The 25899-nt window shown below is 36.8% G+C and overlaps 1 protein-coding gene, 1 long non-coding RNA gene and 2 pseudogenes across 6 annotated transcripts; 3 read left to right on the top strand and 1 right to left on the bottom strand.

The window, feature by feature from the left end:
- Nucleotides 1-897: 897 nt before the first annotated feature.
- LOC131874564 (uncharacterized) lies at nt 898-3989 on the top strand. Of its 3 annotated transcripts, XR_009371913.1 has the most exons (3): nt 898-1273; nt 1397-3388; nt 3519-3989. XR_009371913.1 is itself a non-coding variant. In XM_059218059.1 (2 exons), the coding sequence occupies exons 1-2, from the start codon at nt 2765-2767 to the stop codon at nt 3885-3887; spliced, it is 993 nt and encodes a 330-aa protein (XP_059074042.1). In that variant the 5' UTR covers nt 898-2764; the 3' UTR covers nt 3888-3989. The 3 variants fall into 2 exon arrangements, 1 of the variants encoding a protein (XP_059074042.1); XR_009371912.1 differs by having other exon boundaries at nt 898-3388.
- Nucleotides 3990-5296: 1307 nt separating this feature from the next.
- LOC131033438 (AAA-ATPase At5g57480-like) lies at nt 5297-6397 on the top strand (annotated as a pseudogene).
- A 230-nt stretch (nt 6398-6627) lies between these two features.
- On the top strand, nt 6628-9706 carry LOC131033447 (AAA-ATPase At5g57480-like; annotated as a pseudogene).
- Nucleotides 9707-11596: 1890 nt separating this feature from the next.
- Nucleotides 11597-14024, bottom strand: LOC131032708 (uncharacterized). 3 transcript variants are annotated; one of them, XR_009103500.1, is made up of 4 exons: nt 13740-14024; nt 13560-13663; nt 12291-12959; nt 11597-11937 (listed from the first exon to the last, which is right to left on the bottom strand). It is a non-coding gene; the product is annotated as an uncharacterized LOC131032708 (long non-coding RNA). The 3 variants fall into 3 exon arrangements; XR_009103499.1 differs by lacking the exon at nt 11597-11937 and adding an exon at nt 12113-12175; XR_009103498.1 differs by lacking the exon at nt 11597-11937 and having other exon boundaries at nt 12113-12959.
- Between the last annotated feature and the right edge of the window lie 11875 nt (nt 14025-25899).

Raw genomic sequence — 25899 nt, 5'->3', positions numbered from 1 at the left:
ATGTCTCAACAGTTTCATGCACCCTTTATTAAATACACCTTAAAGACACAATAACATCATCAAATAGAAGCTAATTTGATTACATACACAAGTATACATCAATCACATAAGCATAAACGCAAATCATAGCTGAAGGAAATAACAAACATAGATATATAAATATTGTCAAATGTATACAATATTACAAAACTCCTAGAATAAAAAATCCATGTCATCATATGATCAAATGAGATGCAAACTCTTCCTTTCCAACTCTTGATGCACCAAATGAAAGTATATGTTGTTATGTGAAATTGGAGCCTAATCAGGCTCGGAGGTTAAAATTTCCCATGGGGGTTTGGGGTTAAGGGGCAATGCCCCTTGCGGGTTCCAGGGGCAGGGTCGAGGGGCACTGCCCCACGAGGCCAAAAGACTTTTATTATTTTATACAAGCATCGGGTGGTTTTCTATTGTTTCTTCTCACAACTCACCTTTCTCCTCCTGTTTTGCCAAATGAATGAAATGAAGTTCACTTTTAGGCTCAAAGCATAAGATAAACCAAAAAAAATCAATTCAAAACATATTAGAAGTTGTGTTTTTTTAAACTTAAAGTTACATGCCGCCAACCGAATTTGGAAGTCAAGACTCGCCAAACTCGGCAATTTTGGGCAAGTGCAATTTTGGGCGATTTTATGACCCAGACTCGTCTGAGTCCAAGTCCAAGCCCACTGGACTCAGCAAGCATGACTCGACTCGGATATCGGCCAAACTCAACGATTTTGGGCGATTCCCGTTTCTCTGGTCCAAATTAATCTAAGTTGCAGGGTTCGCCCCTGGGAAGCCCTGGTACGGGTCCGGGTTCGACCGGGTCCGTGGTACGGGTCCGGTTCGACCCGGGTTCGACCAAGGTTCGTAAAACCCAGGGTGGGTTCGACCCGGGTCGAACCCAGTCGAACCCGGGGTCGAACCCAGTCGAACCCGGGCGGACCCAGTCGAACCCGCGTGGCTGGGCGGCCCAATAAGTTAAAAAACAAACCAAATTTTATTTTTTTTTCAATTCCGCCTTTAAAAAAGCGAAAATTATAACCTAAAAAACACTTCTAAAACATCTTATTGACACATTTCACCTCATTTGTGTTGCAAACAAATTTTTTATGAGAGCAGGTTGAAGAGAGGTTGAACAAAATTTGGCTTCCAAGATCAAAGAGGAGGAGTTGAAGACTGATTTTAGAAGCTTCAACAAGTGTTGCAGCATCATTTCCATACATTTTCAAGCTTCCATTGGCAGCAAGAGGTAGGTTTTTAAACATTTTTTTCCAACTATTTTTGTTTCACAAATTGTCAAACATGAAACTTGAATTTTTTTTCATTATTTAGTTTTTGTTTTTGAATATGTTTATTTTATTTCTTGCCATAGGAACTAGAATGGCATCTACATCTTCCTCCATTGGCAATGAACAAGTAATTGCAAAACAAAGAAATGATCCAAATTCTCCCTTATGGAAATATGTGGACATTATAAAACAACTTCCGGGAGGTGGGGGATTCCGTTGGAAATGCCATGGATGTGATATTGAACGTAATAGTTCATATTATCGAGTGGTAGGCCATTTGTGTGGAATAAAAGGAAGAGGCATCAAAAAATGCCCTGGCAAAAATGGTAAACCTATACCAGATGAGATAGTGATGAAATATATTAGGGAGCATGAGGCAGCAGAAGAGAGGGAAGCCCGTAGATTGAACCAAACCGCATCAAAGAAAACAAGGGGAATGCAAGGCCCTTCTAATCCCAGTATTGTAGTAGAAGACCACCCCTTCTTTGCCACAAATGAACCTCAAAGTGAACCACCCTTGACACGTAAAAGAACAAAAGGGCCTTTAGAAACCGCATTCCAAAATGAGAGTAGAGACAATGCTGATCAAGATATAGTAAGGTGCATTTATGCAAATGGTTTGTCATTCAATGTTGTTCGCTCCCCATATTGGAAGCAAATGATAAAAAGTGTTAATGAGGCACCAAGAGGGTATAAGGGCCCCGGTTATGAGAAGGTACGTGGAACATTATTGGAGAAAGAGGTGAAGAGGGTTGAAGATGCATTGAAACCCATAAGGGATTCGTGGGTTGAGACAGGTGTAACATTTGTTTCAGATGGGTGGAAAGATGCTAAAAACCGTCCCTTGATCAATGTCATAGCGGTGTCCCCTAAAGGGGCAATGTTTTTGAGAGCTGTGGATTGTGAGGGCCAAATAAAAGATGGCGAATTTATTGCAGAAATTCTCATCTCTGTCATTGAGTCTGTGGGACCCCGCAATGTTGTCCAAGTCATAACGGACAATGCAAAAAATTGTAGAGCTGCTGGTTTGTTGGTTGAGCAACGCTATGATCACATCTTTTGGACACCTTGTGCGGTACATTCGCTCAATCTTATGCTACAAAGGATTGGGCAAAAAATAAAATGGATCAGAGATGTGTATGCAGAGGCTGAGGACATCCAGATGTTCATCACAAACCACCACATGTCTCAAGGGATTTTTAGAACCTATTCGAATTTGGAGCTATTGAAGGTAAGTGAAATAGTAATTTAATTTTACATTTTCTGATTTTTTTGAATTTTCAATGTTAATAATATCATTGTGTAAGCTATATTGTGTATTCTTCTTTAAAGTTTGGCTTTATTTTTTAATAATTTGGCATTAATTTGTGTTATAGGTTGCTGAGACCCGTTTTGCATCAAACACAATCGTCTTAAGACGACTTGTGAAAGTTAGAGTGGCACTATGCAATATGGTGATCAGCACCAATTGGACTGTATGGAAGCAAAGTAGCACTGAGAGGGCAGGAAAAATTAGGGATAGAATATTGGATGAGAAATGGTGGGATCTTGTTACATATCTCCTAAGTATCACTGAGCCCATCATGAGCATGATTCGCTATACAGACATGGATAGGCCTTGCATAGGTGAGATTTATGATGGCATTGATTCAATGCTTGAAAAAATAAAGTTCACTATAAATGAAAAAGAGAATGATCCTCAGGAGAAATTCTTCAAAGAACTGGAATTAATTATTGTAGAGAGGTGGAATAAGATGACCACTCCTTTGCACCTTCTTGCCTATGCCTTGACACCTAAGTACTATAGCAATCAGTTTCTTGATAAACCAGGAAGGATTCCACCATGGAGAGATCTAGAAGTATCTGATGGGTATAAGGCAGCATTTCTTAGACTATATCCCGATGATGATTTGCGAGATGTTGTTACAAATGAGTTCATAGAATTCGCAAATGGGAATGGTCTAAGTGTTGATGCACTTCGTCATAGATCCAAGAAAGATGCTCATAGCTGGTGGTACTTCCATGGCACATGCTTCCAACACCTACAACCCCTCGCTATAAAAGTTTTATCACAAGTAAGTTTAATTAATTAAAATTTTTAATTTACAAGTTTTAGTTTATTTATAGTTTACTTTGTCTTCATAGGTTGCTAGTAATTTTATTTTTATTAATGTATAACTTTAATTGTTTACTTTGTCTTCATAGGTTGCTAGTTCATCTGCTTCAGAAAGAAATTGGAGCACATACTCTTTCATCCACTCAGTAAAGCGCAATAGGCTGCTATCAAAAAGAGCGGAGAATTTAGTATATGTGCATTCCAACCTACGTCTTCTTTCACACAAACAACATGACTACACACAAGGGGAAACAAAGATGTGGGATATAGAGCCAGAGCATACTGATTTGGATGCTCCTGGTTCTCAGCTTCTTGCATTGACACTTGATGACTCGGAAATTGAGCCAACTTATAGTGCAAGTGCAAGTGGCATTGGCTCATGTAATGTCAATGTCAATGAGGATGAGGAGGAGGAGGAGGAGGAGGATGAAGAATTAGATGATCCATTTGATGATTAAACTTTTAAGTTTATATTTTTGAAAGTTGAAACAATGATACTTGAATATTTTGTCATTTTGATATTAAACTTGATGTATATGATGCTATTATCAATTATGGTATGATCATGATGCTATGATTACAAGTTTATGTTTGTTTTGTTGTTCATATGATGCTATGTGACATGCATATTTTAATTCATGCTTATAGGCTTTGATATATATATATATATAATATATATATATATATATAAATTTACATGTTTTTGTACTAACGAACCCAAACGAACCCAAACCCCTTTTCAAAATTTTGCCGTACCGGCGTACCGGGTTCTTCGAACCCGAACCGGAACCCGAACCCGAACCGGCAACTTAGAAATTAATGATTGACTGGGTATTAAAAATATAGAATTAACTGATAATAATGATCATCCTATCTATCTTCATCTATCTTTGTCTTCATCTCCATCTCTATCTTCATCCTCTAAGTGTAAATATTATAAATGAAAGTACTTAATTCTATGCTGAATTAACAAAAATATTCATGCTATCGCATTTGATTGTGGATGTATGGGGGCTGAAAACTAATCCTATGTGTGAACACTTTTATCTCAAAATATAAACAATCTATGCACCATGTGAGGGGTTGAGCTGGTCAGTTTGGGTCTTTTCCACAGATGTCAATCCATCCTAAAACCACTAAAACGTTCTCACTATTTATACAAGTATGTTGTTTCATTTACCAGTTTTATTCGAGTGTCTAGTTAGCAACATTTCTTGATACCTTTAGAGATCTACAAGATTACTAAGGCTCGCATTATCTTGAAAAATTACTAGTTTTGTGGTCATGTCAATCAAAGAAAACAAGAAGCACTTGTCATGCAAATGCTCGAGGATGACCTTTTCAGTCAGATTCAGATGCATTCCTCGTATCTTCCTTTAATTTGAAATATTGAATGAGATTGAATGATATTAATTATTAAATGATGAGGATATGTTCAAATGAATGCAACTGGATGCTTTTTTAAACAAAAGGGAAAAAAATAGTACAAATATATGTTTAGTTGGTTCTAATTGAGAAAGCAATGTGCAAGAGTCAACCAAAATTTGAATTTAAATTTTAAAATTTATAGGGTCAAAACTTTACTTAAAAAATATATGGAATTAAATTATAGAGAATATATATTTTTTCATGGAGGATTTTTCATCCACAAAGTAGCTACCTGACACGAGACCATGAGCCTTAGGCTGAACGGAATGAGGGGTATCTGTTCTGCCAAATTTACCCGGGACACAATCTCAACCTCATCCTTTTTGATGTCTGAAGCTTGCACTCAACAAGACTTGATCCCTGGTGCGCTCATTAACAACCTTTCAACTAATAAGACACATTAAGACTAAATATTTGTCAACCAGAAGCAGAACCGCACATTTTCATGGAGGCCACTGCCAGAGGAGAAGAGGGCATTTGTTTATTGATTCCAAAGGAGGACACAAAGCGTTTCTTGAATTCATATTTGGGACACATCATGGAGCATGCTTCAGAGATCAGAAGAAAGAAGAGAGGTCGTTTGTTGTACACATTTCTAAGCGAAGTATGGATTCCAGAGGTCAGCCATGGGATTCAGTGCTCTTCAAGCATCCAAGCACTTTTGATACTTTGGCACTAGACCCAGTTAGGAAATCAGAGATTATAGCAGATCTTGATGCCTTTTCCAAGGGGAAGGAATTTTATCAGAATACTGGAAGGCCTGGAAAAGAGGGTATTTGCTTCATGGACGTCTAGGGACAATCACTCGTGTTATAATGTATATGACCTTGAACTTACAGAGGCCAGGACAAATACAGAGCTAAGAAAACTACCGATCAAGATTACTAACAAGTCTATCATTGTTATTGAGGATATTGATTGCAGCTATGGTTAGTCACTTGCGTTATGATGTATATGACCTTGAAGTTACAGAGGCCAGGACAAATGCAGAGCTAAGAAAACTACCGATCAAGATTACTAACAAGTCTATCATTAATATTGAGGATATTGATTGCTCCCTTAATCTCTCTGACCATGCCAAAAAGCCTTGCAGGGTAGAGGGTAAATCAGAGTCTCCTATGGATAAATCTTATGATAATAGCAATACAATTACCCTCTCTATTTTGTTGAATTTCACAGATGGGCTATGATCATTTTGTGTTAGTGAGAGAATATTTATCGTCAACTAATCATATAGAGAAGCTCGACCCTGCATTGCTAAGGTCTGGTAGGATGGATATGCAAATCTTAATGTCATTGTGCACATTTCCCTGCCTTGAAAGTTCTTGTTAGGAATCATCTTGGTATTGAAAAGCATGAACTTTTTCCAAAACTGGAGCATATTCTTGAGGATGCCCAGATGACACCTGCAGATGTCAATGAAATCCTTATCAGTCCAACAAGAGCATTGGAAGAGTTGTTTGAAGCATTCAAGGCTGCAAACGAGAGACCTCCTCTTGAATCTTCTCTTAACAGGGAAGAAAACCCAATTGAAGAGTAGAAAGCAGAGCCTGAAGACACAGGGAAGATTGAAAAGAAGGAATCCTTGGATTTTAGTAAAATATTGTCTTAGACGTGAGTGCTACAAAATGAGACAAACTGTTAACGATAAAGACGCAAGTGCATTTAAATTAGGGAAGAGTAATTATCTTTCTGAAGAGGAAAGAAAAGTGCAGATATAAAGTTGGAGGAATCTAGTAACAGTTATATGTTATAATTCAATTGATAAAGATGATGGTATGTTCTGAATTTTTAGAAATACAAATACAATCCGTTTTATATTAATACCATCTATTTTATAAATAAAGGGTACAAAGCTGTAAAAGAGAGACTTCATGAATCGGGGAGGAAAACCCAATTGAAGAGAAATATGAGAAAGGAAGGGTAGCCCTGCACACACAGAGGATTGAAAAAGAGGGTTTGGGTAAAATAATGTCTCGAGTCAAATTAGTAAGGATAAAGATAGCAAATGCACATAAATTAGTAGAGTATATTATATGGATATCTCAGTTAACATAGAATAAATTAATTTTATATATGTATATTTATATGTGTATCTATTTATATGTGTATCTATACATACACACATATATGTGTATATACATACTTGCATAGATGTATATGTATACATATACGTAAATATATACATGTATATGTACATGTATATGAGATAAGAATGAAGATGATTTATAAGATAAATGAAATAAAATATAATAGTTTATTAATATAAAAGAAAATAACTTTTTTGTAAATTTAATCTAGATTAATCTAAATAGAATATGTACAACAATAAAAAATTATTTAATTGAGTGGTCATTAGAAATATAGAATTAAATACTAAAGAACTGTCACCCCTTGGCTATTTTCATATATTGTATTATTGAATGATGTCCTGATCTTTTGGAAGATTCAAATCTAACTGAAATGTTATTGCTGAATAGTAATTATGCTTATGATCTCATGAATTCATAACTTCAAGGTCCCTTAAAAAAATTAGTTTGATTAATTTATGAATTAATTGATGTTATTAATAGTATTTATATTGAAATAAAGTCTTTTGTTTGTGATCTCATCGATTCATAATTCCAAATCAAAAATTATAATGGAATTATAGAGTTAATTAACAGCAATGACTTCTTTAATTGCAATTCTGGCCTTTAGGGCCTTAGGCAGACAGTTGGGCAGGCACTCATTGAAGTATATGCAACCCTGCCCCCTGACGTCCGAGTTGCTTTTAACAGATTCATGCATCGTTTTCTCAATTGGTTCTCAGCCTACACTTACTTTGAAATGATGAACGTTGATAATGTCAACACCAATGAGCTTTACAGTGATGTACAACTTCACCTAAGCAACTCTCCGTCCATTTCTGCAACTAGGATTAGCAGGGCTAAGAAATCGAGTTCTTTTTCCTACAGTCTAGCTGACAATGGTATGTTTGATGAAAAATAAGATGGAGCTTCCAAATGGTAGGAGCACCGAGTGACCCAGAGGCAGAATAACTCATTTTCATGGAGGCCACTGCCAGAGGAAAAAAGGGCGTTTGTTTTATGGATTCCCAAGAAGGACACAGAGCGTGTCTTTAAGTCATATTTAAGACACATCGTGGAGCATGCTTCAGAGATCAGAAGAAAGAAGAGGGACAGTTTGTTGTACACAAATTCTAAGGGAGGTATAGACTCCAGAGGTCAGCCATGGGATTCAGTGCCCTTCAAGCATCCAAGCACTTTTGATTCTTTGGCATTGGACCCAATTAGGAAATCAGAGATCATAGCAGACCTTGATGCCTTTGCCAAAGGGAAGCAATTTTATCAGAACACTGGAAGGGCCTGGAAAAGAGGGTATTCGCTTCATGGACGCCCAGGGACAGGTAAGTCTAGTATGATTGCAGCTATGGCTAATCACTTGATGTATATGATCTTGAACTTACAGAGGTCCGGAATGCAGAGCTAAGGAAACTACTGATCAAGACTACTAATAAGGCTATCACTGTTATTGAGGACATTGATTGCTCCCTCAATCTCTCTGACCGTGCCAAAAAGCCTTCCAGGGTAGAGGGTAAATCAGAGTCTCCCATTGATAAATCTGATGATAACAGCAATGCAATTACCCTCTCTGGATTGTTGAATTTTACAGATGGGCTATGGTAATGCTGTGGTAGTGACAGAATCTTTGTCTTCACCACTAATCATATAGAGAAGCTGGACCCTGCATTGCTAAGGTCTGGTAGGATGGATATGCACATCTTAAAGTCGTTCTGCACTTTCCCTGCCTTGAAAACTCTTGTTAGGGATCATCTTGGTATTGAAAAGCATGAACTTTTTCCAAAATCGGAGCAGATGTCAGTGAAATCCTCATAAAGTATCGTCTCAGTCCAACAAGAGCATTGGAAGAGTTGTTGATGCATTCAAGACTGCAAAAGAGAGATCTACTCTTGAATCTTCTCTTAACAGGAAAGAAAACCCAATTGAGGAAGAAAATGAGGAGCAAGAAAGGAGAGCCCTGGACATCCACAAGAAGATTGAAAGAAAGGAACTCTTGGATTTTGGTAATATGTTACTGCGAACCAAATTCTTAAGAATAAAGACAGAAATTAGGTGAGAGTAATTATCTGTATGAGGAGAAAAGGAAGAGTGCAGATTAAAAAAAAAGCAGATTTTATAGTTCAATTGATAAAGATGATGGTATGTTCCTTAATTATACTGTTTATTAAAATTGAAATTTTTTATAAACACACATGTATACTCCCTCATAATATTATAATCTGCTTTATATTAAAAAGCAGATATCCATATCTGTTTAATAGAGTTATTTTAACCCAATTGAAACAGAAAATGAGGAACAAGAAAGGAGAGCCCTGGACACCCAGAAGAAGATTGAAAAAGATGAATCCTTGGATTTTAGTAATACGTTGTCTTAATCATGGGAGTGCTACAAAGCAAGCCAAATTGCTTAAGGGCAAAGATGCAGATGCAGAGATAATAGCAAAGAGTAATTATCTTTCTGAGGAGGAAAGGAAGAGTGGAGGTATAAAGGAAAAGAGGAAATCTAAATGTGTTGGATAGTTTGAGTTTGTCAATTAATTTTAGTCGGTGCGTTTCTGTTTTACTCCAAATACAATTACAGTAAGTCAATAATTGTTATGGTAAAATTTTGTTAAATTTATGGTTATATTGAAGGATTGTAATTCAGAACCCGTTAATGGGTCCTTGGGGGTTGAACCTTTGTCAGATATAGGGGAGGTCATATGGGAACCACCTAGTAAAGAGTGGATAAAGGTCAATTTCGATGGCGCTTCAACAGGAAATCTGGGAATCTCAGGTGTTGGGGTGGTGGCGAGGGATGATAACGGGTCTACCCTCTTCAAAGGGGCACAACGTTTGCAGGATGGCACGAATTATGAAGCGGAGGCTCATGCGGCACTTTTGGCAACTGAGTTGGCTTTAAATATGAAAGTCCAAAGGTTGCATTTGGAAGGAGATTCTCAGGTAGTCATTAATGCAATTGCTAAAGGCAAAACTCCATGCTGGAAATTAAATCGCTGGGTGTCTATGATCAGAGAGAAACTCAAATCATTTGTGAAATTTCGAGTCTCCCATGTTAGGCGAGGAGCAAATGCAGTGGCAGATTTGCTCTCTAATATTGGATGTGATATGGACAGTTATATGGCCAAGTGGTGGAAAGGAGATGGAAGACTGTGGAGATGGTCTTAAATGCAGTCGTAGGAATTTGCAGCCTACAATACGTAAGTAAAGGAAATTCTGGGCAAGTACACCACGCAAGCTGGCATTTTCTCTTTGAAAGTGGGATTTATCCTTGGCAGGTTGCACTTTTAGTGAGGGTGGAGGATGGCAGCAAATCTTCTGTGCAATCTCATGACATTTACGCCACCATCCTTGCATTTATTACTCATCCCAAACGACGGCGGAGGAACTTATTTCCTTTTGGTTTGCGAGCTAGGGCTTGTGTGTTTCTTAATTGATGCAATACTTTGTTGCTTTTATGACATTGTCATTGCAAAAGCTGGAGCGTTTTCAATTTGCAAGTGACTATGGAAGCAAACTTCACCCTGCGCACAGATAAGAAGTTGGTGCCATTTCTAGGCAAAGTGACGGAGAAGAGGATGCAAGGACTTTTCCGTTACAAGACGGAGAAGCTGTGGAGTGCGGCTCGCCTCATGCTTGCCGAAGAGGTGGTGTATATCCATCACCGATACCAGACGAATATGGAGGTGTACTCCTTGATTCTGGCATGGGCATGCGAGTTTGAGCTGGAGGTGGAGAAGATCAGACTCACATTGACCAAACTGATTGATGGGGAGTACTTGATCAACCACGACTCACTTCTGGAGTGGGTTGTGCCTCGAGTAGGCATTCGTATTAGGGAGGGAGATGACCAAGAGGAGCTGTTGCCTTTTATCCGTGGGCCGGAGGATGATATTAAGGAACAATGTCGTGAACGTGCTCGTATTGGATGGGAAGCTATGAAGCTATGTGTGAAACTAATAAGGGCGGACGAAGTCTTGAAGGCTTTAAAGGTGGTTGCACAGATGGAAGTCGGTAGAGAGCTGAGAGACAGGTTTGAGGAAGGTCGGGCTGTTCAGTTGCTGGCGAGCTTGGAAGGTGACACCGACTTTGGATGTTTGGATTGCATCCCAAAGATGAAACATGAAGCAGCAAGGGGTAAAGCTCCGGCCGCCAAGGAGGGTGGGGAGAAGGAGAGCCAGAGCAACAGCAAGTGAGTGGCCATCTGGCCATTGTTTTTATATGTTTTACATTTTACTGTTAATAGTTTACTTTTAAAACTAAATTTCTGTAATATTTGGGGTTGGCGGGAGCAGCACTAAACTGATTCCATTTTTTACTTGCATAGGTTATATGGTTTTTAGAATATGCTGTATGGTTGTGGGTAGTATGGGGGTTTGCTGTTTACAGCAGGTATATAGTTATGGGAGAATGTATCTATGTATGTTTTAAATTCTACATCAATATAATACAAAAACTATTACTGATCAAAAAAAAAAAAAGGATTGTAATTCAGAATATTATAATCTGCTCTATATTAACAGAGATATTAATTATATATAATATTTTCATTTTAAAAAAATTAATCGTACACTTTAATGTATTTGGTTTCTGATTTTCCAAAACATTGTGTTGCTATTCTTGACCATCTCACTATTCTCCATAAGCCCCATAATCATTACATGTTCAAATCAAAAAGATTTTTTTCATCACTGTAAGACTCAAATAATAGTAAATATTAAATAATGATCATCCCTAGCATTGAAACTGGTCTCAACTTACATTGTGAATAAGGATACAGAAACCACACTTCAATCTCAAAACGCTACAAAACACTGTTTCAGCATCATGAGAAGAAAAATTCAAATAGCCAGCCCTGGACTATGGAACATAGCTTAGCAAACTGAAATTAAAATGTTAATGATATAAAATCCGCGATTGAAGCTTAAGATCCAACTAGCCTCTGTCTTAGTGTCAGTTTCAAATGGTAACCATAATTCTTAGTGCTGAAAATTCCCTACACATAGCATCATTTACAAACATAAACCATAAATATAATGATACACAAACCCCAATCTAGTGCAAAACCAAAACTAGACCCTATTTTTACACTAATGCAATGTTTAAACAGTAACCAAAAAGTTGATCTGCGATTCTGTATTGAAACAAACCACTGTAATACGCATAAAATATGTGTTAAAAAATATAATAATAAGTTCTTATTTATTCCCTCTTTGTACTGGACCTTTTGAAAACTGTGTACAATATAGTAAACAGAAACAATTAAAATAACATCCAAAGAATTATATTGAATAAATAAGGCTGCTACAATTTTTGTTTCAGAAATATTAAAAACATACATACACTTACTTTCACTTATTAAAGAAGCTGCTGTTAATTAGCACCCGGCCTGGCTCTGCACCATACTTTCTAATTTCTGAGAACACTCTGCAAACGTCAGTTGTCCAAAGGTCTCAAGCAAAGCTTCTAGTTTAGGACAGTAATTTAGATTGAAATTATTTTCATTCTGTGAGCTCTCCAAAGATTTGAGGCAATTTTTTCAGCTTTAGACAATTGTCTAAATATGTTAATGTGGTCAGCTGTCTAAAAGATTTTAGTAGTTAGCAGCGCAACTAGAATCCTTTGGGCAACTGACAACTTTAACACATTTGGACTTGTGCGACTTCTAAAGGTGAAAAACTGGTCTCCTTGGTTTTTAGAGAGCTCACTGAATTATAGAACTTGAATCTAAATTGTTGTCCTTAACTTAAAAGATTTAACTAACACCACACAGACTATGTTCACCTTTTGTGAAAAAAGGCCAATGGAGCACCAGCTGCTCCAACTTCACTGGTGACTGAGGACTGTCACCGAATACCTGAAGAAAGTTCGGGTCTTTAAATCTCATCTGATTTACTCAGCTCACTTGCATTCTTTCTCCCAAAGCCAGAACTCTTAATGATTTTCTCATTAATTTAAGTGACCCTTCTCAATAGCGCATTCAGATTCCTCATTAACAAGCCAAATAGGTAGCGTGTTCTGAAAGGCAGATAAAAAAAAAATTAAACTCCAGGTTAGTTTTCACTTGAGACGCTACACATGTACACACACTTTCACCCGTAAAATTCCAAGGCTTTTTTTTCTCTCTAGAATGGCAGATTTCTCAGTGGAGCAAATTTAATAAAAAGTAAAACCGAAGGGATTTTCCGTGACACATTCAAAGGCAAGGGTCATAGTTTGATTGATTTTGATTTCGGACGATATCTCGAAATGAGGGGGCATATTACTTAATGCACTTTAGAGCAATTAGTCCAAAATATTGCTGCAGTTTATTGAATGATTGTGGATGCCCTAGTTAAGGGTCGACCGCCAAAGTGGCTTAGAACAAAATACTCTTACAGAAAGCAAATCTCGTAAAACCTTCACACAAGGCATGAAAACATCCGCATGAACAAAACAAGAGCCGCCAAATATTTAAGCTAAGAAGAAAAAATGGTTTCAAAAAAAGCCCAAATCACCCAACATTTCACAGAACCAAAAATATGCATAACCAAATAAAATCGTGTAAACATTTTTATTTTTTTTTTAAAAGCTATGTTTCACAGAAGACGAAGACGAAATAGTCCTATGAGTAGTTACCTGAATGTCACTTGCTAATAAAACAAATTGCAGAGAGAGATCAGTGTCAACTGCGAGTCGTAAGGATGTGTGAATGTATACGAGCACCACGGAGAGCTATTGACCTACACAAGAAAGACTAGTTTCAAAAAAGCCCAAATCACCAATATATGACAGAAACAAGAGAAAATCTCATAAAACCTTCACAAAGATGTCTGAGAATATGTATGAAGAAACAATCAGTTACAAGAATGCCTTCTGTTTGCGAATACTAAGCTCTACATGGTAGATTACTTGATTTCGATTCAGCTACCTGTTTGAGATTACTAAACTCTCCATGAAAAGCGTTCATAACGAATATAAGAAATGAGCACAGCAGAACGAAGGTAGGCCCGGTGTGTGGTAGGTGAAGCGGTGATGGAGACATCGAGTAGCTGCTCTTTGAGTACTAAACGGCGTGGAATAAACTCGGGATCGTGTTAGTGGAAGAGGCCAGTAGTTGTATTTGTGTTCAGTTATGTATATTGTAAATAAACTAGCATCTTGGTGTGCAATGGGTATGGCGAAGAGCTCTAGAAGATCAATTAATAGAAATTTTTATATATTTTTTTTTGTATACATTTATGTAGTACATGAAATCAATTGATACGAAATTTAGAAAATGATATTATTTTTTGTTATGATTATCTTAATGAAGAAATGATAGTGTCAAATCAGCAAAGAAGGGAGAAAGGAAAAGTGAGTGAGGTTAAGAGATAGAGACGTAGAGGAAGAGATTTAGATAGAGATAGATAGGGAGATAGAAGAAGAAGAAGAAATTATTTTAACGTCCACGAGACTAAATATGGCCTATGGGACAAAACTGCCAACCACACTGGATTAAACATTGATTGCCCTCTGCATTTCAGCTCTTTTCTTATGCAGCGTGATGATAAGTGCTCCCAGCTTCTCAACAATTCCCTCACTGAAAAGATTGTCCCAAGAGTTACCTATCAAGATGTTAGTATAGTTGTCCCTGTTGTCCTTGAAAGCATGACATTCTAAAATGAAGTGTTTTTTCGTTTCCACTTTACCCATTGAGCAAAAAATGCATACTCTCTCCTCCCAACCTTCTTTAGGTCTTTTCCAATGACCGGTTTCACTACAGAGCTGGTGAGAATTAGTTCTTAATTGAGCAATAAGGATTTTGGCTCTCCAAGGAATATTGGCCCCTATGTACGTCTTTTGCTGATAATTACAAGTGGGTTAAACTCTTCAATATAGTATTTTTTCTTTCTCCCAAGGTTTTTATCCCAAGTGCACTTGTGAAACTTGTCTATAACAAATTATTTTATCTCCTTGCTATTGGTGGGGCATGCATTCAAGTAGATATTCCATTTACTTAACCATTTGTTATTTTGTTGCATCCAAGTCTTCTTTCTTTTGCATAGAGTATCATTAAAGACAATCCTAGACCATTGATCCTCATCCATTCTCTCGATTCCTTTTAAGTAACTTATGAGTCTCGTCATAGCAATAGCCTCAATGGGTGTTGCCCCCACTTCACTCAACATAATGTCATAAGATACTGAATTTTTAAGCTTGAACTTGTTTGTAATCAAACGTTTTTGAATTTTCTCAATTTGTTTCCATTGTAAGACAGAAGTACTGTTGCCCCACACTTCACAATCATAAAGGACAACCAGAAGCACTAAAAGACCAAAAAGAGTTTGAAAGGTCTTCCAGTCCCATAATTCAGCCTCTCTACACCTATTCTGAAAGGCATAAAACGCTTTCCACCCTCCCAAAACTCTCTTGTTTCTACACCCTTCCCAACTTAAGTTTTTGTTGAAGTCAATACCAAGATACTTGTAATCCGTTACTTCTTCAAGAGTATTACCTTCAAAATGGAACACATGTTGGGCATGTTTTCTTTGGGTAGAGAAAATCATCACTTTTGTTTTGTTGATGTTAACTTGCATCCCCACGGTTCTACAAAATTGCTCAAGGGATAGTAGGTGTTCCTGTAAACCAATAACAGACTTAGCGATAATGATAAGGTCATCTGCATATAAAAGGAGTCTTATGACAAACTTGCCCAAGTGAACACCATCCCTATTTTGTAAGTTTAACCAATCTTCTAGTTTGTCAATGTATAAACCAAAAAGTGTAGGGGATAGAGTGCAGCCCTGCTTGACCCCAATGTCACTCCTAAAACTTTCTGAGATGCTAGTCGAAGTTATGATTTTAACTTTGATCTCTTCATACAACCTATGAACAGCTGCCCTGAGATGACTAAGAACTCTGAGTTCCTCCATTATGTGCCAAAGTTTGTCCCTAGGGATTGTGTCAAATGCTTTTTTGAAATCTACAAAGCAGCAAAAGACTTTAGCCTTATGATCCCAAAAAATTTCAATGATGTGCCCTAGAGTGACACCATGATCAACTGTGGAATGTTTAGCTCTAAAACCAACTTGACCTTGAGCACGTTTATTGCCTTGTTTCGCCCAATTGTTGATCCTTCTCTCTATCATACTCCCAAACAATTTTGCAAATAAAGGATTGATCATAATGGTTCTATAATTGGAGGGATTGTTGATATCATCACTTTTGAAAAGAGGTATTGCTAAGCTAGTAGTCCAATCTGTGGGTAAGCCCTGTTGAATGATACTATTGAAAATATTTGTAAAACGACGTGCAAGGATTTTCATACCCCACTTTAGATATTTCGCTTGAAGCTCAACTAAGTCCTTTGCTTTGACAATACTCATCTTTTTAATACCCATTTCAATCTCTTGAACAATGAAAAGTGTAGTGTTGGTGTTGACCAAGGGTGGCAGGTCAACCTGAGAATCTTGCTCATAAAGTTGTCTAGCATAGTCGAACCACTGAGATACAGTGATTGTATTTTCAATTTGTTTATTTCTCGACTGGAGCTCCTACCAAAATAGCTTGGGGTTATTTTTCCCGAGGGAGATTAACTCTTCTCTTCTTGTGACCATAAAATCATCTTTTTTCTTTCTTAAAATTTTCTTGTAGGCTTTGTGATTTATTTTATTATTGTTGGTTTCTTTCATGACCCTTCTAGCTTTTTTGCATTCTTCATCAAACTAAGCATTAACCGAAAAATAATTTGTATCGAACTTCTTATTCTTAGCTCTCTTGCATCCATTAAGTGCTCCTTGAATAATGTTTGTTAGTTCGGAGCTATGAAGACCATGGAAAGGGATTTTCTTGTTCTTAAGAGACCTCTCTAGGGCCATTTGGAAAGTATCACAATTTTTTTGAGTTAATAAAATTTTGCCTTTTGATAGATGTTGCTTAATATGAGTAGTTTTCTTCCCAAGCTGTTGCTGCCCAGTCCAAGAAAAACTTAAATAAATCAGTTTATGATCAGATTTCAAATCCCAGTGTTGTTCCCCAACAAGGACTAACTCCATTCTCTCAAAGAGGCCATGTGAATACATAATATAATCCACAACACTTGCCCCATTGTAAGTGTTTCAAGTGAAACTACCAGACTTCAACCATCTAGCCAACCCATTACAAATGACTAAATTAAATGTCCCACATAAAGCAAGCAGTTGCTCCCCAAAAAGATTCCAGCCTTTGTTGTCTTCTGAGACTCTATCCCACTGACGGTCACTTTCTTCTGTAAGCCAAATAGGGTTGCAATTTTCCTTATAACGAAGAATGCTAGCTTGTTCATTTGCAGTTCTAGCATTAAAATCACCTACCAAAGGAACTTCTCCTAGCTGAGAATAGATTGCGATATCCTTTTTCAATGCTACAAAAGGGTCTTTGTTGTCAAGCCCCCTACTCTTGTAAATTTATAACACTTGAGAAGCAAAATAACTTGCTACAATTCTAATGAGATTCCCATTTTCAGAGATTTTAAACCAAAGAAATTGTTTATTTGTGTCTTCTCTTTCTAGCTGAACCAAACGACCCTCCTTTTCCCTTACCAAGACCATGATACCACCATGTCCTTTACCATTCCCTACTGCCTTGTTCCACAATGCCATCTTCGAGTACCCTTCAAACCAAGGTGTCTTGTACCCTTCATGCTCGTGAGTTTCAATGAGACAAATAATGTCTTTGTCCCCTGCAATAGGCCCTAACCCAGGTCCACGCCTCCAAGGATGTCCTCTACAATTCCAACAAACTAAACTTAAAGAAACCCAAGCAGGCCTTGATTGCTATTTGTTTTGGCATGTGAGACTCAAATTTGAGTCTACACCCCTGTTAGCCCATAATAACCCTATTGTTATGTTTTTTGTTGAAGCTTCTATTGTCATTTCTTTGTTACCAACCGGTTGTGCCATTTTAGAGTAGGGCCCAAATGAGGCAATGATCGTTTTGCCATTGTGAAACCATGCTCTTTTACCTTCATCTCTTGTTGATCTGACTTTAGATATTTCTTCCCTCCTTTCTTCTTGTTGTGTAATTGTTAAATATTCATCTAAAAAGAAGCAAGAACCCCTAGAGAGTTGCTTCTTGCTTAAGAGAACTTGTTTGTCCTGGATGCATAGTAAAATAATTCTAATAGGTCTTGCATTTTCCTCATTAGGCTTACCCATCCTCCAAGCTTGACAGATCTACCCCTTGCCACAACAACTTGTCTTTTAAAAAGTCGTTTACAAGATCAAGAGTATGTTCATTCCTTCCGTAGTCTTTTAAACCTTTAATAATCAGATTTGCTTCTCTATTTTGTCTTTCTTTGGATTCTCTAACTTGCAAATTGTCAGCCCGAAAGTCTGGTTTTGCTACTTTGGTAGCAGCATTATTACCAATGTGTGCCCAAGTTTTGGAACTGCTTGCACCACCCCCATCCTCTCCTACTCTTTCTTTCGTTACAGGCTTGTTTGCTTGGCCAACCAATATCTCTGTGGTTTGAGGTGTTTTAGAACTTTCTATTACATATTCTTTTATGTTGTTCCATTCGGTTTTCATGTTCTGCCATTCAATTTTTCTGACTAAAAGGGTTTCTTGCACCAACGCCAGTTGTTCTTTAAAAAGCTTATTGTTTTCTACCAGAGATTGATTTAATATTGTTAAGGAATGGATTTTGTGATCTCTTTCTTGCGCCTTGAGTTCCAGAGCCTCCAACCTCTCCTTGACATTTAAAAGTTCTTGCACATAGAGTTCAGATGACCAAGTGAGAGGTGTGGTAGTGGGGCTGTAAAAAAATAGATTTCGCAAAGTCTTTGTGACCTTTAGGTGTGCTACATCCACATCTCTGCAAAGGGGATTTGTGTATGTGCTATTTATTGCAGAAAGCCAAATTATTTTGCTTCTTTGTTTCCTTTTGTTTTAAGTGTGCACGTTTGAGTCTTAATATGCCTTGAAATTGTTTGGCATTAACCCAAACCCATTTTCCTGCTTTGAGTGAGGAAGCAATTTTGACCTGGCCTAGATGGTTTGATTCAATCCAACTAGATGTGTTTTGCCCATTTTGTGTGTTTTGACCATTTTGCATGTTTAATGGTACATTTGTTACCATTTGTCCATTTTGCATAATATTAGAAGGGTGCTTTTCCATTGTGAGAAGAGGAATAGAAAAAAATGATTGCTCATTTTGCATGATAGTAGAAGAGTGGTTTTCCATTGCAATAAGAGGAATAGAAAAACTGAAAAAGCAAAAGAGAGCCCAGCCAAATACCTCCACAGCCTGGCTCGCCACAACCCACGGGAAAACCGATGGGAAAGTCGGTGGAAGGAAATGCCCTTGTCTCTGGTCCCACAACTCCACGAAGCCTCCGCAGCCTGGCCTGCCACAACCCATGGGAAAATCGAGCCCCTGTGACCCCACGAACTAGAAATAGAGAGAAATAGTGGAAGAGGTGGAGGGTTTGATAGAGCGATAGAGAGATAGATAAATAAGGGGATATAAAGAGAAAGGGAGGGGGGAGAGATAGAGAGGGATCAAGAGATAGACAAATAAGCAGAGAGAGAGAGAGAGAGAGAGAGAGTTAAATAAATGGTTAAATAACCAATAGCAAACTAAAAACATATCTTGAACATCTCAACCAACAAAAGAGAATTCATGATAGCCGACTTCAATATTATGTGTAGCAAATGCATCATGCACACACTAATGGTAAATAAAATTTTCTTTTAGGATAATTGCCATATTTTTTTACCCATCAACAAACAATGATTTTTTGTAAAATATTAATATAATTGAAATATTAATAATATTATATAAATTAAAATACACATTCAAATAAGTATAAATTAAATGAAATCTAATTTTTTTTAATTTCATAAAAATTATAAATAATTAAAATAAGTTCAAATATATCAACTAATTAAATAACAAATTAAAAAATTTAATAATTACTAATAAATTTATTAAATTCATATGTAATAAATAAATATATTTATTAAAAACTTATTATTTACATATGTATTTAAAATAAAATAATGATATTAGGAAAATTTTCATTTAATATATTAAAATCAATAAATATTAATAAAAAACCGTAACTATCGTATAAGATTAAAAAGGGGGGGCAAAATTATATTGGTTGTGGAGAGATGCACATACCGTTGTTGTACTGGTAGAAATGGCAATCTAAAAAATAAAAACAAAAGATAAAAACAATGAAAAATGATTGTTGAGAATCTAACATCGTACAATGATTGATTGAAGCATCTAAAACTATAGGACATGTGACGCATAAACTCATTCGAGAGAGCTTGGAGTTGATGCAAAGCTTTCCGTAGTCAACAAACAACTTTTTCGAATCGTCTTGCAGCATTAAAATAATATTTTGTTGGTACATATATTCATTCGTCTCGAAGAACACCAATGAGGAGGAGGAAAAATCAACAGACTAAAGAGCTTCAATCGTCGTGCATTCATTTTAACGAGTTTTGAAGCATTGATTTTAAAAATCAGCTGGGATATCTTAATTAAGAGATGCCTTCGGCATAATAATCTTTATGTGAGTCGAAATAGATCAATATTTGAGTCAAGAGTTGGTCCATCTTCCTCATGTCTTTAGACTAAATGGGTATTCAATCAAGCCAAATCTCAAGAATCCTCAATCAAGTCAAATCTCAATTCTCATTTCAAGGTCATTCTTTCCCTCCTTTTTAGCATCTTTTGTGTTGGTTGAAAATTTTGTAAATTAGGTGAGTTTACAAATTTGTGGTTTCAACCATCATGTGAGATTAAATCTCTCTTAATTTCTAAGGGAAGGCTCCCCTTTTAACTTACTACTCTACTTTCTAGAACAAGATACAAATTTTAATTTATAATCTAAACTTGGGTGGTGCATCATCATATCCTCTTTTTCATAATAGATGTTATTCACTCCTCTTTCTTCAAGAAAAAATTTACAATGTAGAGCAGCAATAATTCTTACAATTTCAACGTTACAAATTAACTCAAATTGTAAGAATGATCAAAATACAGATAAGTAAATAAGCATAGTTTCTATAAAGGCCCAAAGTCCTTTGTTGCTTCTTTGGGACGGGAAAGAGGGTAAGCTCAAAGTCTTAAAAATCACTATTGTCCTATCAACCTCTCTTCAAATATTTTTTTCTATAACCCATGGTATCAAATTAAGATATCCAAAAGTAAAGCACAAAGTCTTTATCTTGATATCCCATTACAACTTTTAATAATAGTTTTTCAAAATGATAAAATGAAGCTCAAAGTCTCCAAATTAAGATTTATTTTCCAAGATGGCACAATAAAGCACAAAGTCTTCGAGGTGCTATCTTACTATATTTCAGGTAACATTTACCTTGAAAATACCAATATGAAGCTCAAAGTCTTCAAAATGATATCACATTCTCTAATTTCTAATTCTATTAACAAGAGCTGAAATATGACACAAAGTCCACAAGCCAACAATTGTTTCTACTCTTTAACAATATTTCCTCAATGACACCTTCACTTGAGAAAAATAAGAATTTACAACAAGAATAACATAAGAACACTCTCATCATAAATTACAATGAATCCAACACAAAGTTTGAATGCCAAACCTTTCTTCTTATTTGATCAAGTTTTCAAAATAACAATAGGAACACAAAGTTTCACTTTTACTCTTTACTTCAGCAAAGTTTTGTTGCATATATATTAAAGATTCTAGATAGATATATTACAATAACCAAACTTATATATATAGGTGAGGTGCGTTGAGAAAATCTAGGAAAAACTATGACTAAATCAAAGAAGAGTCTTATTTGAAAAGTAGGACTTGTGCACTTCCTAGATGTCCAAACTTAGATACAAAATGACACTTGAAGTGTCAAAGTCTTATTCAAAAATGTATCTACAAATTCTAAATTATGAAAAATACTAAGTGTCATCAGACACTGTGTTTTGATCTTGTTTCAAGAACTCCTCGAACTTTTGTAGAACTGCTTTCATTTGTTCTTGATCAAGTCCTTTGGTATGACTTGTGATGACCTTGACCCGGGTGATGGAATCTCTGAGGCTCATGTAGCATTTCTTGTGCTTTTTTAGAAGAGAGGCCAGATCATCCAAATTAACTTGAATCTCTATCAACTTATCAATTGAGGATAATGAGAAAACCTATTTGTCAACCTCTTCACGAACTAGTAAATTGAATTCTTTGAAATTGGCATCTTCATGAAGGGGCTTGTGATTCTCATTGAGGAAGGTACAAGGAAGTGTTGATATCTTTTCAATGATGTATTTCCCTTTATCATTGCATTCCTTCTATGTTTTTATCATATCTTTGATAAGTGCCTCTAAAATGTTCATCTGATTTTCCAATACTTTTGCTCAATGTCCATATCGCTTTAAGAGAGTACTCCATTGTCAACCAAAACATCTAATTGGAAATATTATAACTTCAACCAAGAGTTGAATTCTTTCTCATACACCTCCAATTCATTTGAAAATAAATTCAAAATTTTATTAATCTCAATCTTTACCTCCTCCAAGCTGTTCATTAGAGCAATTGTTGAACATAGGAGATGAGTTGCTTGGCTCAACAACTTGTCCATCCATTCGCCAACTAATCTCCCATGTGAATTGACCTGCTTAGCCTGTTTGATAAGCTATCCATCTACAGATTAAGTGACTGGTTCGATTATCTTTGATGACTTGGTTATCTTCATCAACAGCTCAGTGAGCTGATCAACCTATTTCTTCAACTTGTCCTTCTTGACCCTTTCTTCATTATACATTGCCACAAGATGTTGAAAAGAGGCTTGAGCATCCTCCACTATACCTTCACCTATTTGCTTACCAAGGTCAATTTTGTTGATGACATAGTCAAAAAGCTACACTTTATCCAAATTTGTGTTTGGAGGAGGAATTGCCATCTCTACATATTTATTCTTTGATTCGTCTACATTCACCCTAGACAAAGTTTTGGCTTTCTTCATACCCTTAGGCTTAACAGGCACCAATTAACTGAAATCAAAGTCATTTGGGGAGATAGCTTGCTTTTTTTTTCTTTTAGGAGTGTTAGATACTAGCCAAGGTGCCAAAGGTGTGTCATCATCCACTCCAACAGTCAATACTTGTGATGCCAACTCCTGAGATTGAACATTTGTAGTAACAATAGGTGGAGTAGAGATAACAATGGCAGGTGGATTTTGAGAAATAGAAACCCTAGGAGGAACTTGAGTTTCTGACATAAACTTATCAAAATCTTCCAACATGGAAGAAGTAACCTCAGACAGATTGGGAAGGAATATAGTATCAAGGTTTTCATGAGGTGTGTCAAGGGCAAACTCACTAGTGGTTATGGAAGGAATGACATGGATTTCAGGAGCTTGTGATGAAAATGAAATAGTGGAACCCAAAGGAATAGCATCATAAACTGAAACTAAAGTGATACTTGTAACATCACATGATGCACCTGAGGAATACCTTCTTTTTTCTCTTGAGACTGGGGAGTACTTAGGATTTCAGGTAACCTCTCCTCATCAAATTATACTTCCTCTTGTTCCTGTTCCTTTTCAGGTTCATCTTCTTCTTGTTCACCTTCATTATCTTCATCTTCTTCATCAACCTCTTCATTAATTTGAGTCTTTTGAGTAAATGAATCGCCTTAGCTCTTGCCTTTCCTAGCTATGAATTTGAATTTTGGGCCCTTTGGAGCTATTGAATCTTGTCTATTCTTGGTCCTCAATTCTAAAGTCTTTCCCACAGGTCTTGCGATGTCATCCTCAAATCCGACCTGGAAAGGCTTCAGCTGAACACCATGCAGAGTTAACCAAACATTGGTATTAGCAAGGATGTTTTGGAACTTGACCCTTATTGAAGTGTTTTCTTTTTGGGACCACTGGATAAGAGGCAAAGGTTATCCGACAACTTTATTCTTTTCATACATAGGATCTAGAATGTCTCCATCATCCTCAAGATCCTCAAGAATATCAGCAAGATCCAAATTCTCGATTTGCTCTACTATCAAGTGACAGTAGTCAAGCCTCCTAGAGCAGTCACGGTCTGGAGGGACCTCAATAAGATCTATCTGGACCATGCAACAAGAGTAAATGCTCCTAAAGCAAGACAAGATGATGGAGGCAACTATTTACAATTGGTCGGCAACATGCGGGCTACAAGATTCGGCTCACTGGCCTAATACAAACATGCTCCATTATAGTCTCGGTCAATACCGGACCTCTTAACATCAAGATAGATCTTCCCAGATCTAACGACCTACTACTACAAGCTAAATTACATTAATTTATATGGTCTAGAGGGATTTGCGTTGGCCCAAGAAAAATCAAACAATGGTGATCATGACCAAATGTGTAAAACCACTAGGTCGGCCTCTGCCAATGAAAATCCTCTGAAAAATCTAAAGGAAGAGGGATTTGCATTGGCCCAAGAAAAATCAAACAATGGTGATCATGACCAAATGTGTAAAACCACTAGGTCGGCCTCTGCCAATGAAAATCCTCTGAAAAATCTAAAGGAAGAAGTGTGGATCTGAGATAAGGTAGACCACATGCCAAGGGACATTGGAATCAATGAACTGAAGCTCTGCAAGATACGAAAAGGATCCGCAAGATTCGCCAATAGCAAATAGGTCCAAGTGGTTCTAGTGTTCTAAGCCAGAAAATTGTCTCGGAATCCAGAAGTGATAACTTACCAAAAAAAGATCCAAACGTCATGCGGTTCAAGAATAAGGAAGATAATCATGATTACAAGCAAAATCCAGCTCTGCGAGATCCGATGAACAAATGCAAGACAGTGCAAAAAGAAATGTTGAAACTGCAAAACAAAAAATGAACTAAAAATAAATGTTTTTGGTTGATGCAAGATTGCCAAGAACCAGGGATGCTCCTGCATCAAACATCCAGGGTTGTTTTTAAAAAAAAGTGAGTCCCTCACTTTGTTGGGGTCAGAGAAAAACCAAGGCAGTCTACCTCTGCCTAAGAAATCCAAGTTGAATCTTCAACTGGTCTGTCCTTCCATTTCACAAGATACTCCTTGTACTGACTGCTCTGGGTGCTACGCCCAATCCTATTGTCCAAAATATCTTCAATCTGATTTGGTTCCTTCCGAGGCAACTGTTTCTCCAAATTTGCAATATTGTCTTTACTAAATTCTGATTTATAATACTAATGTAGGTCGACAATGTTGAATATAGGTGAAATACCCAAACCATCTTATAACTCTACTTCATATGCATTTCCAGAACTGAATTTTCTCAAAATCTTACAAGGTCCAAACTTTCTCATCTGCAACTTGTTATATGTTCCAACTGGAAATATTTCTTTCCTCGGGTACACCATCACTTCATCGCTAACTTAAAATTCATTATGTCTTCTCTTCTCATTTGTTTTCTCCTTATACTTGTTCATTTCCTCCAAATGTTGCTTAACCTGAACATGTAAGGCTTTCATATGATCTGCAAATTCTTTTGCCTCTGTACTCTTTTTGTCTTCATTATTGATATCCCTCAATTCTGATATACCTCTAGGGTGTGCTCTGGTAACAATCTCAAAAGGTGTTCTTCTGGTGCTCTTGTTCATTGAATTATTGTAGGCAAACTCTTATTGTGCAAGAATCAAATCCCAACTTTCGATCTTCTCTCCAAATAAGCATCTCAACAAATTTCCCAAACTCATGTTTACTAGCTCTGTCTGTCCATCAATCTGTGGGTGAAAAGTAGAACTAAATTGCAAATCTGTTTTCATTTGCTTCCAAAGTGTTCTCCAAAAATAACCAACAAACTTAGTGTCTATGTCTGAAACTATTCTCTTAGGTAATCCACGTAGTCTCACCACTTCCTTGAAAAATAAGTCAGCTATATGCACTTCATCTGATGTCTTCTTACAAGGTATGAAATGAGCCATCTTCGAGAATCTATCTACCACCACAAATATAGAATCATTCCCTTTCTATGTCTTAAGTAATCCAAGTATGAGATCCATG

The sequence above is a fragment of the Cryptomeria japonica genome, chromosome 3, assembly GCF_030272615.1.
Source record: "Cryptomeria japonica chromosome 3, Sugi_1.0, whole genome shotgun sequence".
Lineage (NCBI taxonomy): Eukaryota > Viridiplantae > Streptophyta > Pinopsida > Cupressales > Cupressaceae > Cryptomeria > Cryptomeria japonica.
This window is presented reverse-complemented; position numbering and strand designations above follow the sequence as displayed.

Coding starts and splice junctions, on each gene's coding strand:
- LOC131874564 (XM_059218059.1), top strand. CDS start 2,765: ATGGTGATCAGCACCAATTGGACTGTATGGAAGCAAAGTAGCACTGAG. Junction 3,389..3,518: donor CTATAAAAGTTTTATCACAA/GTAAGTTTAATT, acceptor TTGTCTTCATAG/GTTGCTAGTTCATCTGCTTC.